The 12,340-nt window shown below is 45.9% G+C and overlaps 1 protein-coding gene and 1 long non-coding RNA gene across 13 annotated transcripts in view; one reads left to right on the forward strand and one right to left on the reverse strand.

Moving 5' to 3' along the window:
- LOC145551361 (uncharacterized) overlaps positions 1–7,276 on the forward strand; it is an 8,225-nt gene extending 949 nt beyond the window's left edge. The window contains exons 1-2 of one of the 2 annotated variants that reach the window (XR_014087158.1): positions 438–853; positions 5,565–7,276. This is a non-coding gene — a long non-coding RNA (uncharacterized LOC145551361). Of the gene's footprint in view, positions 1–437; positions 854–5,564 lie in introns of those variants that run through there. The other variant, XR_014087159.1, reaches the window with a different exon arrangement.
- mast2 (microtubule associated serine/threonine kinase 2) overlaps positions 1–11,603 on the reverse strand; it is a 91,270-nt gene extending 79,667 nt beyond the window's left edge. For 7 of the 11 annotated variants that reach the window (XM_081605883.1, XM_081605882.1, XM_081605881.1 and 4 more), the window contains exon 1: positions 10,813–11,602. In XM_081605883.1, the coding sequence (XP_081462009.1) occupies positions 10,813–10,893 (81 nt within the window). In that variant the 5' untranslated portion in view covers positions 10,894–11,602. Of the gene's footprint in view, positions 1–10,812 lie in introns of all 11 variants that reach the window. The other 4 variants (XM_081605876.1, XM_081605880.1, XM_081605878.1 and 1 more) reach the window with 1 other exon arrangement.
- Between the last annotated feature and the right edge of the window lie 737 nt (positions 11,604–12,340).

Below are 12,340 nucleotides of genomic sequence, written 5' to 3' on the forward strand. Positions count from 1 at the left end.
GAGAAACAAAAACCAGAAACTGAGTTTCTGCTTTAATTCATGTTTTTATTTGGGTCATGATTGGTTGGAGTCAGGTTCAGAACCATCAGAACCATCAGAACCATCAGACCGTCCTGCAGAGAACGAACCTCAGGGTTCCTGCGGAGAACCTCAGGGTTCCTGCGGAGAACCTCAGGGTTCCTGCGGAGAACCTCAGGGTTCCTGCGGAGAACCTCAGGGTTCTAGCGGAGAACCTCAGGGTTCGGAGAACCTCAGGGTTCCTGCGGAGAACCTCAGGGTTCTAGCGGAGAACCTCAGGGTTCCTGCAGAGAACGAACCTCTGGGTTCCTGCGGAGAACCTCAGGGTTCCTGCGGAGAATGAACCTCTGGGTTCCCCCGGAGAACCTCTGGGTTCCTCTGTAGGAACCCTTCAGAGTCGTTTCCTTCCCGTCTCTCAGACTCTGAACTCAGTGGTTGTGCTGCAGCAACACGTTTCCTCCAAAACAGGATGTTGTGCTCATGTTTCCCTGATCTTTTAATAGCTTGTTTCTCTGCAGCTACAGACGGCTAACACGGGGTTCGGGTGGAGAACGGGTGGGGGGGTGGAGGCAGGAAGAGACGGCGTGCTGCACCAGCTTTTCTTTGGGTCTCTGCTGCGGAGCTGGAGCCACGTTCAAACACGCAGACTGTGATAAGGTCACATCTTCCGCTGAATCAGTGCAACAACAACCGATTGACGCTTCGGCCATGACAGCTTCCTGAGCAGACAGGAAACACCAGCAGCTCTGCAGTCTGATTTATGGGCCAACATGCTCCTGACACAAGACACCAGGGATCAGCCTCATGTTTACCAGCTTCAAGGAGAAGCTAAGAGGTAAACACGGCTAATATTAGCACAGAAAATCCATTAGCTTCTATTACACAAGCTAACCAGACAGTTAATACCAGCTAATAACAGAACAGCTAAATACTCAGCCCAGTTAGTGAACCAGCTATTATTAGGTCACTTAATCAGCTAATAGTACAGCAAATTAGCCAGCTAACATCAATCTGGCTAATTAGCAAGCTAATGTTAACCCAATTAGTGAGTCAGCTAATTTTACCCCGGACAGATAATATTAGCCCAGTTAATTAGCTAGCTCGTATCAGCATGGCGAGTTCATTAGCTAATATTACAGTGGCTAATCAGCCAGCTAATATCAGTTCAGCTAATTCCTGATTTCAGATTCGCTTCATTTTGGTAAATTTAAAAGTTTAAAATCAGCAGTTTTAACGTGAACCACAGAGGAAGGAAAGTGATTGGCTGCAGCGTTTGGTGAGACTCAGGAACTGATGCGCTGCGTCGGTTCGTTTCTGGGGGCGTCTGAGAAAATGTGGCGCTGATAAAGAGGGAGGAGGCGCTGATAGCTGCAGCTGAACGCCGTCACTCTGATGCTAACGCTGTGCTAATGCTGAGGAGCAGCTGCAGCTTCCTGTGCGGATGGGAAACGCTCACCGACTCCAGAACTTTCTGTTGGAAACCCAGAAAAGTGTTGATCTGGATACGGCAAGCTGTTTTAACATAAAATCAGCTTCACTCAACTATCTGTAATTACAATTCAGATTTCTAACACTGGAGTTTTGACCCAACACAACCACATCGTTACCGTCCTGGGATCTGTGTTTATATTCTGCCTAGCAACAATTCTTTTGATGAAATTCCTCTCAAGATGGCGTCATCAGGTTCGTCATGTGAAGATCCGTAATTATAATTCAAGAGACATCAGATTTAATCATGGCTCAACATTTCATTTTCACATTTTTGAATTGGGACAGTTGGGCTCCTTGTGCTGCCACTTCCTCTTTACGGGTTTCCTGCACAAATTGTCAGAAAATGGCAGAATGTAGAAAGTTCAGCAGTTTGGGATAAAAGGAGAACTTTGACGATCTGCAGGAATCTGAAAGGATTTCCTATTTGTTTCCTACCAAGACACAAAAACATGCATTTAAAAACAGCTTTGAAGAGCTGAAAGTGCTGCTGTCGACACATTAAGGGGCCTTTTCAGAAGGCTTTCTTTAAGATTTATTTAGTATTCAAGTAGTCAGAATAAAAAGCTAAATATATTACATTTACTTCACAATTAGTAAATTTCATTAAAATTCAGATAACTAGTAATTAATTATAGATATCTTCAACGATTTAATGGTGAATTAGTATAATTAGAAATATCCTAATGAACCAAAACAAACCAGATCCAGATGTCTGGGATGTGAGTGCAGTGAAGCAGATTTTATGATAAAACGGCCTGCCATAGGTCCTGTTGCAAACAGAGCTGTGTTTCTGGCTGATCAGCTGCTGCGGCACCGTCTGTCAGCGGGTCGGAACACGCTGCAGCACGCGCTGATGCAGCCCGGCTGGCTGCGAGACGCCGCCGGCCACGCCTGTCCAACAGTCTAGATCTGTGGCGCATAGACGCTGAATGCTGCTTCAGCAGCAGATCTTTAATCCGTTCAGTGATTTAGAAACTACAGGCAGGATTTCAGGTGTAGATCTAGGTGGCGTAGAACCAGCTGGTGTAGAACTAAATGAAATAGAACCAGGTGGCATAGATCTAGGTGGTGTAGAACCAGGTGGTGTAGAACCAGGTGGTGTAGAACCAGGTGGTGTAGATCTAGGTGGCGTAGAACCAGCTGGTGTAGAACTAAATGAAATAGAACCAGGTGGCATAGATCTAGGTGGTGTAGAACCAGGTGGTGTAGAACCAGGTGGTGTAGAACCAGGTGGTGTAGATCCAGGTGGTGTAGAACCAGGTGGTGTAGAACCAGGTGGTGTAGAACCAGGTGGTGTAGAACCAGGTGGTGTAGAACCAGGTGGTGTAGATCCAGGTGGTATAGAACCAGGTGGTCTAGAACCAGGTGGTGTAGAACCAGTTGGTGTAGAACCAGCTGGTGTAGAACCAGGTGGTGTAGAACCAGGTGGTGTAGATCCAGGTGGTGTAGAACCAGGTGGTGTAGAACCAGGTGGTGTAGAACCAGGTGGTGTAGAACCAGGTGGTGTAGAACCAGGTGGTGTAGAACCAGGTGGTGTAGAACCAGGTGGTGTAGAACCAGGTGGTGTAGAACCAGGTGGTGTAGAACCAGGTGGTGTAGATCCAGGTGGTATAGAACCAGGTGGTCTAGAACCAGGTGGTGTAGAACCAGTTGGTGTAGAACCAGCTGGTGTAGAACCAGGTGGTGTAGAACCAGGTGGTGTAGATCCAGGTGGTGTAGAACCAGGTGGTGTAGAACCAGGTGGTCTAGAACCAGGTGGTGTAGAACCAGTTGGTGTAGAACCAGCTGGTGTAGAACCAGGTGGTGTAGAACCAGGTGGTGTAGATCCAGGTGGTGTAGAACCAGCTGGTGTAGAACTAAATGAAATAGAACCAGGTGGCATAGATCTAGGTGGTGTAGAACCAGCTGGTGTAGAACCAGTTGGTGCAGAACCAGGTGGTATAGAACCAGTTGGTGTAGAACCAGGTGGTGTAGATCCAGGTGGTGTAGAACCAGGTGGTGTAGAACCAGGTGGTGTAGAACCAGGTGGTATAGAACCAGGTGGTGTAGAACCAGGTGGTGTAGAACCAGGTGGTGTAGAACCAGGTGGTGTAGATCCAGGTGGTATAGAACCAGGTGGTCTAGAACCAGTTGGTGTAGAACCAGCTGGTGTAGAACCAGCTGGTGTAGAACCAGGTGGTCTAGAACCAGGTGGTCTAGAACCAGGTGGTCTAGAACCAGGTGGTGTAGAACCAGTTGGTGTAGAACCAGCTGGTGTAGAACCAGCTGGTCTAGAACCAGGTGGTCTAGAACCAGGTGGTCTAGAACCAGGTGGTGTAGAACCAGTTGGTGTAGAACCAGCTGGTGTAGAACCAGGTGGTCTAGAACCAGGTGGTCTAGAACCAGCTGGTGTAGAACCAGGTGGTCTAGAACCAGGTGGTCTAGAACCAGGTGGTCTAGAACCAGGTGGTCTAGAACCAGTTGGTGTAGAACCAGCTGGTGTAGAACCAGGTGGTCTAGAACCAGGTGGTCTAGAACCAGGTGGTGTAGAACCAGCTGGTCTAGAACCAGGTGGTGTAGAACCAGCTGGTGTAGAACCAGCTGGTGTAGAACCAGGTAGTCTAGAACCAGGTGGTCTAGAACCAGGTGGTGTAGAACCAGGTGGTGTAGAACCAGGTGGTCTAGAACCAGGTGGTCTAGAACTAGGTGGTGTAGAACCAGGTGGTGTAGAACCAGGTGGTCTAGAACCAGGTGGTGTAGAACCAGGTGGTCTAGAACCAGGTGGTGTAGAACCAGGTGGTCTAGAACCAGGTGGTCTATAACCAGGTGGTGTAGAACCAGGTGGTCTAGAACCAGGTGGTCTAGAACCAGGTGGTGTAGAACCAGCTGGTGTAGATTTAGGTGGTGTAGAACCAGGTGGTCTAGAACCAGGTGGTGTAGAACCAGCTGGTGTAGATCTAGGTGGTGTAGAACCAGGTGGTCTAGAACCAGGTGGTGTAGAACCAGCTGGTGTAGATCTAGGTGGTGTAGAACCAGGTGGTCTAGAACCAGGTGGTGTAGAACCAGGTGGTCTAGAACCAGGTGGTGTAGAACCAGGTGGTGTAGAACTAGGTGGTGTAGATCTAGGTGGTGTAGAACCAGGTGGTGTAGAACCAGGTGGTGTAGAACTAGGTGGTGTAGAACCAGGTGGTGTAGATCTAGGTGGTGTAGAACCAGGTGGTCTAGAACCAGGTGGTGTAGAACCAGCTGGTGTAGATCTAGGTGGTGTAGAACCAGGTGGTCTAGAACAAGGTGGTGTAGAACCAGCTGGTGTAGATCTAGGTGGTGTAGAACCAGGTGGTCTAGAACCAGGTGGTGTAGAACCAGGTGGTCTAGAACCAGGTGGTGTAGAACCAGGTGGTGTAGATCTAGGTGGTGTAGAACCAGGTGGTGTAGAACCAGGTGGTGTAGAACTAGGTGGTGTAGAACCAGGTGGTGTAGAACCAGGTGGTGTAGAACCAGGTGGTGTAGAACTAGGTGGTGTAGAACCAGGTGGTGTAGAACCAGGTGGTGTAGAACTAGGTGGTGTAGAACCAGGTGGTGTAGAACTAGGTGGTGTAGAACCAGGTGGTGTAGATCTAGGTGGTGTAGAACCAGGTGGTGTAGAACCAGGTGGTGTAGAACCAGGTGGTGTAGATCTAGGTGGTGTAGAACCAGGTGGTGTAGAACCAGGTGGTGTAGAACCAGGTGGTCTAGAACCAGGTGGTGTAGAACCAGCTGGTGTAGAACCAGGTGGTATAGAACTAGGTGGTGTAGAACCAGGTGGTGTAGAACTAGGTGGTGTAGAACCAGGTGGTGTAGATCTAGGTGGTGTAGAACCAGCTGGTGTCTCCACCCTCCTGGTTCTAGTCAGGTCTCCAGCTGCAGCTTCTGGTTTGTCTCTCTGGTCTCAGACTTTCGTCTCTGGGCCTGAAATGTTCTGCAGCTGCTAGAAGAACCACTGAGGAGCCGAAGGGTCAGAGGTCAGAGGTCGGCCTGATCTCTGGTTTCTAATGATGTCAGCTTGTAATAACTGAAGCCGTTTTGTTTCTGTTCAGCTGCAGAACGTTGCTGCACATCCACCAGACCCAGAGGATGGGCTGACCTCTGACCTCTGAGGCGCGTCCAGAGCTCGTTACTGCAGAAGAAAGTGCAGCTTGGTGAGACCCTGATGCACGTCTGCTGGACCAACGCAGCGCTGCTCTGCTGGAGCTGGAAGAGTTTTCATCTCATTCAGGAAACGGCGAGAAACATGATTAATAATAATTAGAATAATAATAATAATAATAATAATAATAATAATGATGATGATGCAACACATTGTGAAAGATCAAATAAGTTCACATTCTAAAACATTGATCACTGGAACTGGAAGACATTTTAAATATTCAAAATTAACAAACAACAGAAAGAAATAAAATGAATTATAAAAATGACCCTTCAGAATAAGGTTCAGTTATGGAGCTCATCATGTGATTTATTCATTTGGTGCAAAAGACCAAACACTAGCTGAAGGTTAGCTGGGCGCTAGCTGAATGTCAGCTGGGCGCTAGCTGAATGTTAGCTGGGCGCTAGCTGAATGTTAGCTGGGAGTTAGCTCAATGTTAGCTGGGCGCTAGCTGAATGTTAGCTGGGCGCTAGCTGGGAGTTAGCTCAATGTTAGCTGGGAGTTAGCTCAATGTTAGCTGGGCGCTAGCTGAATGTCAGCTGGGCGCTAGCTGAATGTCAGCTGGGCGCTAGCTGAATGTCAGCTGGGCGCTAGCTGAATGTCAGCTGGGCGCTAGCTGAATGTCAGCTGGGCGCTAGCTGAATGTTAGCTGAATGTTAGCTGGGCGCTAGCTGGGAGTTAGCTGGGCGCTAACTGAATGTTAGCTGGGCGCTAGCTGAATGTTAGCTTGGAGTTAGCTCAATGTTAGCTGGGCGCTAGCTGAATGTTAGCTGGGCGCTAGCTGGGAGTTAGCTCAATGTTAGCTGGGAGTTAGCTCAATGTTAGCTGGGCGCTAGCTGAATGTCAGCTGGGCGCTAGTTGAATGTCAGCTGGGCGCTAGCTGAATGTCAGCTGGGCGCTAGATGGGAGTTAGCTGAATGTTAGCTGGGCGCTAGCTGGGAGTTAGCTGAATGTTAGCTGGGCGCTAGCTGGGAGTTAGCTGGGCGCTAGCTGAATGTTTCAGAAGTTGAATGTTTTCCAGCTCCTAGCAGGTCAAAGTTCAATCTGAAGCAGCGTCAGAAGGAATCCTGCTAATCTGCAGCTCAGATTGAGATTAAGCAGGTCCAGTTTGCTGCAGCAGATTAGAACCAGAGACGATTCCCGACTCGGACCGCAGCGTTGATGCTGAGCTTCATCAGGTTTCATTCTGGATCAGTTGGATCCCAAAGTTTAACTGTTACACTGTAAATCAAAATGTGTTTATTGGTGGAGTTTCATTTTTTATTTTAATACTTGAAACGTGTTGCTCTTGGTAACAACAGTAAAACTGCAGATCCTTTAAACTGGATCCAGGTTTCCTCCAGTTTTTGCTCTGATCCTTTAACCCTTTGCTCGCCTGCTGCTATAAATATTCATAGTTAAACATAAAACTTATTCTAATTCATGGCGTTAACTTCAGTTTTCATCCTCCATAACAAACATGATTGAATATTCAGATCTCTAAATGCCAGTTTTCCGTTTTCTGCTGCTGTTCTTGTTGCTTGGTGAAAATTTCCAGTGGAGGAAACAGGAATTCCTGAAGGGATTCAACATGTGGGAATAACAATCTGGAAGCATTTTAAACACGTCGTCTGATTGATCAGTTATTATTATCAATAATCATTCGTCTTTCTCCTGCCGACGCTCCAGCAGAGCAGCCATGATGCGACTCACCACAGTTTGGATCAGAACCGGTTCTTTCTGCTGGTTCTGGTTCACTGGAGCAGAACCCAAACAGCTGCTTCATCAGCTCAGAGTTTTACTTTGAAAGGTTCAATATGTGATTATAAAAACCTCCAGAATCAGAATCGTTCAGGTCAACATGAACCCGTCCGACCGGAGACCTTCAGCGAGACTCATCCAGCGGATCGGATCGGAACCAACGGACCCGCTGCAACACAACACCTCCGATGGCACTGAGGGAACGCCGAACAGCGTGGGAACTAAACGGGAGGGAACGCCGAACAGCGTGGGAACTAAAGGGGAGGGAACGCCGAACAGCGTGGGAACTAAACGGGAGGGAACGCCGAACAGCGTGGGAACTAAACGGGAGGGAACGTCGAACAGCGTGAGAACTAAAGGGGAGGGAACGCCGAACAGCGTGGGAACTAAACGGGAGGGAACGCCGAACAGCGTGGGAACTAAACGGGAGGGAACGCTGAACAGCGTGGGAACTAAACGGGAGGGAACGCCGAACAGCGTGGGAACTAAACGGGAGGGAACGCCGAACGCCTTGGATCCAATCCAGCTGGTTTTCGTCTCCAGTCAGTCAGAACCAACCAGCCGGAGTAACTTTAGGAAAACTGGGATTTTATTGTTGCAGAACAGAATCTGTCACAAACACCAGAACAATCAGCATATAGAAGATTAACTGAAGTCTGATCCAGAACCGCACAGCATTCTGGGAGATGTAGGCAGAGTAAAGACTTTAGCCGCTCAACCTCTCATGGCTAGCTAAGCTAACTCACTCAGTCAAGCTTTGGTCGCCTAGCAACAACTTGTTGAGTAAGCTTTGGTCGCCTAGCAACAACTTGTTGAGTAAGCTTTGGTCGCCTAGCAACAACTTGTTGAGTAAGCTTTGGTCGCCTAGCAACAACTTGTTGAGTAAGCTTTGGTCGCCTAGCAACAACTTGTTGAGTAAGCTTTGGTCGCCTAGCAACAACTTGTTGAGTAAGCTTTGGTCGCCTAGCAACAACTTGTTGAGTAACTGGCGCAGCAGCAGTTCCAGGTTTTGCCTCATAACTGATTAAAAGTAAAAAAAGAGTGTGGGTCAACAGAACCACAACCAGGGTCAGTTCCTGAGCAGCACCCACCAGAACCGACCCGTTATCTGCTTTACTGCTGCCATGGAGCCGGTCAGTGACCCAGAACCGGGTCATCAGTGTAAACAGAGTTCTGAGTAAACAAGCCGCCGGGTCAAAGGTCCAGAGGAGCATGGACTGCAAACTGGACCAGACAAAACCGTCCAGTCAGGACTCTACTGCTAGTTCTCTCCATAGCCTAGCCTAGCATAGCATAGCCTAGCATAGCCTAGCCTAGCCTAGCCTAGCCTAGCCTAGTGTTTCCTTCTGGAACCCAGCACACGGGTCCTGATGCAGGTTTGAATATTTCTGCATCTTTGCAGAAAAAAATAAAATAAAAATCAGTAAAATAAAATCCAATCTGGGCCCAAATGTTGAGCAGCAGCTAGAGCTGATGGAGCTGAGGGTCCCGTCCAGAACCAGAACCGTCCAGCTGATGGAGCTGAGGGTCCCGTCCAGAACCAGAACCGTCCAGCTGATGGAGCGTGACGGGACCCTCAGCTCCATCAGCTGGACGGTTCTGGTTCTGGACGGGACCCTCAGCTCCATCAGCTGGACGGTTCTGGTTCTGGACGGGACCCTCAGCTCCATCTGACGCGCTAATATCATCAATCAATAAATGTTTTAACTTCTTTAAGGGTTAAATTTTTGCTTCGACTGTTTAATGATCAAACATCAGCATTAAAATCTGAAATGTGGCAAAAATATCAACAGATTTGATGTCAGTGTGAACTCAGCTTCTCTACAGATCCAATGCACATTACGACCAGCACCGGCCAACAGAACCCGGTCAGAACCTGCAGTGACTGAGCAGAACCTTCGGGTCGGACCGGACCGGCTCGGCGTCCAGCTTACATAATCGCTCTGCTGAGGAATTACCAACAATCCTTCAGGACGGCGTAATGACGAAACCAGCCGCGGATCAGAACCAGAGCCAAGAGCTCAGAATACAAACGGGTCAGAACCCAGATCGGTTCCGTAAAAATGACTAGAAACACATTTCTAACATTTAATTTAAGATAAAACATGTTAAATATTTTCCAAAACACAAAACGTCTCCATGGTTTGGTGTCAGAAAGAGAACAGATTTTAAAATAACTCAAATTCTGACCAAAAACTTAAGAATTCATCATTTAACTATAAACCTTATAAAACATAAGTCCAATATCCAAAAATCTGACTTCTGAGGTTACAATTTTGTACCAAATAAAATCCTGAATTGATTTTTACGACATGTTGAGCAGAAGCTGCAGAATTATTTCTCAAAATTAAGAAATGAAAACATAAATTTTAGACATTCTCGTGTTGGATCTTAGCGATCTCCGTCATTAATACGAATATTTAAGATAATATTCTCAAGCTCAGTCTCAACTGCAATCTGCAGAACGAGGCTGAAACTCATGGATCCACCGATGTCGCCGTCCGATATTTATACTGAGGTTATGACCGATAAATACATGTTACTGATATTTATCCAGCTAAACACCCGATCACAAACAAGATGGAGATAAGCAGTGGTTAATATCGGTCCAGTTTTACTTACTGGACCGATATTTTGTGCATCCCTACTTAAAATGTCAAAATTCTGTCTAAGAAAATAAAAAAATAACTTGAAATTTACATAAAATCTGAGATTTTACCAAAACTTTAGTAACAAGTTATTGGTGTTAAAGATGAACATTTTATATCAAAACATGTAATTTTTTTATTCAATAAAAGTGAAAGACGTTAAAATTAAAAATTTGCGACTCAGAATTAGTGACGCACGATATATCGGCATCAACAGCTGATACTGATCCGATAAGTGAACCTGAGCTAATATTACCACACGGTGTTGAAAGTTTAAGGAAATGTATGGAATATCATAACTACCGATAATCAGTAGCAACATTAACATTAATATCAACTCAAATTTAGTATTTCTGCTAGAAATTAAAGCAAATTTACACAAATTGTTAATTGCTGAACATCTAAAAAAAACAAGTTGGATATGAAAAATTCTGTTTCAAATTTTTCCATATGAAAAACATTTACTTTAAAAATGTTTTTACATTTATATTCTGTATAAAAAATTTTAAATTCCTGGTTCGGTTCACTAAAAGTTTAGCTGAAATATTTTTGTCTTTATTGCTTTACTGGGTCGATTAAAGTTTTTTAACATAAAACATGGAGAACTGTTGTTGGGAGGCTAATATTTCACACTGATCGCTTCAAAAAGTCAGAATTTGATCCGATTGTTGACGTTTGACGGATTAAAGTAGGAACTTAAATATCGGCTCATCGGTGATTTAAGCCCAGAGCGCGGACTGACAGGCTCACCTCATCTTTCCGCTCCTCTCCGCTCTCCTGCTGCTCCAAGCTGCTCAGCTTCCTCTTGTTTTTATTCTCCGTCCTCTTCATCTCCTCCGCAGAGTAAAAAACACCGTTTCTGTTAAAAACTCGGTAATCAGGCCGGTTCTGGTGCGGTGAACCCGGGTCGCTTCAGTGACACCAGACCGCCGGAATAAAGCTCATCTCCTCCGGGTTCAGAGCCGAGATTGTTCCCGTCAGGAGTCTCCTCCAGCCCGCCATGTCCGCTCAGCTGCCATAACGAGCCCGAACGCGGCTCCACATCTGGGGCGGGGAGCGGAAGCAGCAGCCGCCGGTGTCTCCTTCAAGACAATACCCCGGGAACGAACCGGACCGGGTTCACACGTGTAATCCAACGTTCCGGAGGTGAAAAACACATTCCCGCCCTCCGCTGCGACCCAAGCCGCCCGAACCTGTTAGATCGGTACTTAACCCGTTAATGGCTGGTGGATCCAGGGCAGCTAACGGAACAGCTAGTCGAGGTTCTGCTAACGACTACCTGCCCAAAAACGACCGGAACCCCGGGAATAAACCCGCCCGTTCCTAACGAACGGTGAAACCGTTTCTCGGCGGCTCCGGTTCAGGCGGTGTCTGTCCTCCGGGGAGGGTCTTCCATCCCCGGATAAACCCTGAGCTCAGCGCCGGGGACACCGGCTAATCTCTCCGTTGAGCTGTGGCGGTTCGGCTCGGTTCTGTCTGTTTCCTGACTCTGACACCGTCGGTCTGCGGGTCAAAGCGACGTCAAGCTAACAGCAGGAATGAAGCCACTTCCGGTGCGTGCATACCAAAATAAAAGAGCCTTTCCGCAAATTTGTTTCGGTTCTTTTATGTGATACGTTTTTAAAAAGAATAAAAAAATCGTATAATTTTAAAGTTTTTAGCTTAGTAATTATTATTTTTACTATTAAAAATAATAATGATATAGTATTATAATATAGCAACAATAATGTAATATTAATAACATCAATTATTCTTATTACTAGTAGTAATATTATTAGCCATAGCTACTTTAAGTTATCATTTTATAGTTGCAAAAAGGTCACAGAAGTAACTCAGTCATAAATGTACAGACATAAGAAATATCACCAAAACAACATGGCTTCTAAAACATTGAAACTTAAAAAAAAAGGGGTGGAAATATTTTAAGATACTAATCTTAAAGCTACTTGTTAGCATTTAAAACATTTAGATATTTTTCTATATGTTTTAATTAAACAGAAAAAATCCATAAAAACACACAAAACAGTTAAATCCCTAAATTCCAATAAAAACTTCCTGGTTTTCCTTTAAAGCACCTTTTCCAGGTCAGGATCTGAAAAAGAAATATTTAAAAACAAGAATATGTCTAAAATCTAATACTAAATAGCAGTCAAGCCAAACAGAAACGCGTTCTGCTGCTCTAAAACACACTCATGTTTAGTCATATGTGCACTAAATTCATTTTCTTTGCATACATTTTAAAAGTGAAAATAATAGTTTATAATTATAAATCTGGACA

Source organism: Poecilia reticulata, chromosome 4 (assembly GCF_904066995.2).
Source record: "Poecilia reticulata chromosome 4, P_reticulata-male-v2, whole genome shotgun sequence".
NCBI classification, from domain to species: Eukaryota; Metazoa; Chordata; class Actinopteri; order Cyprinodontiformes; family Poeciliidae; genus Poecilia; species Poecilia reticulata.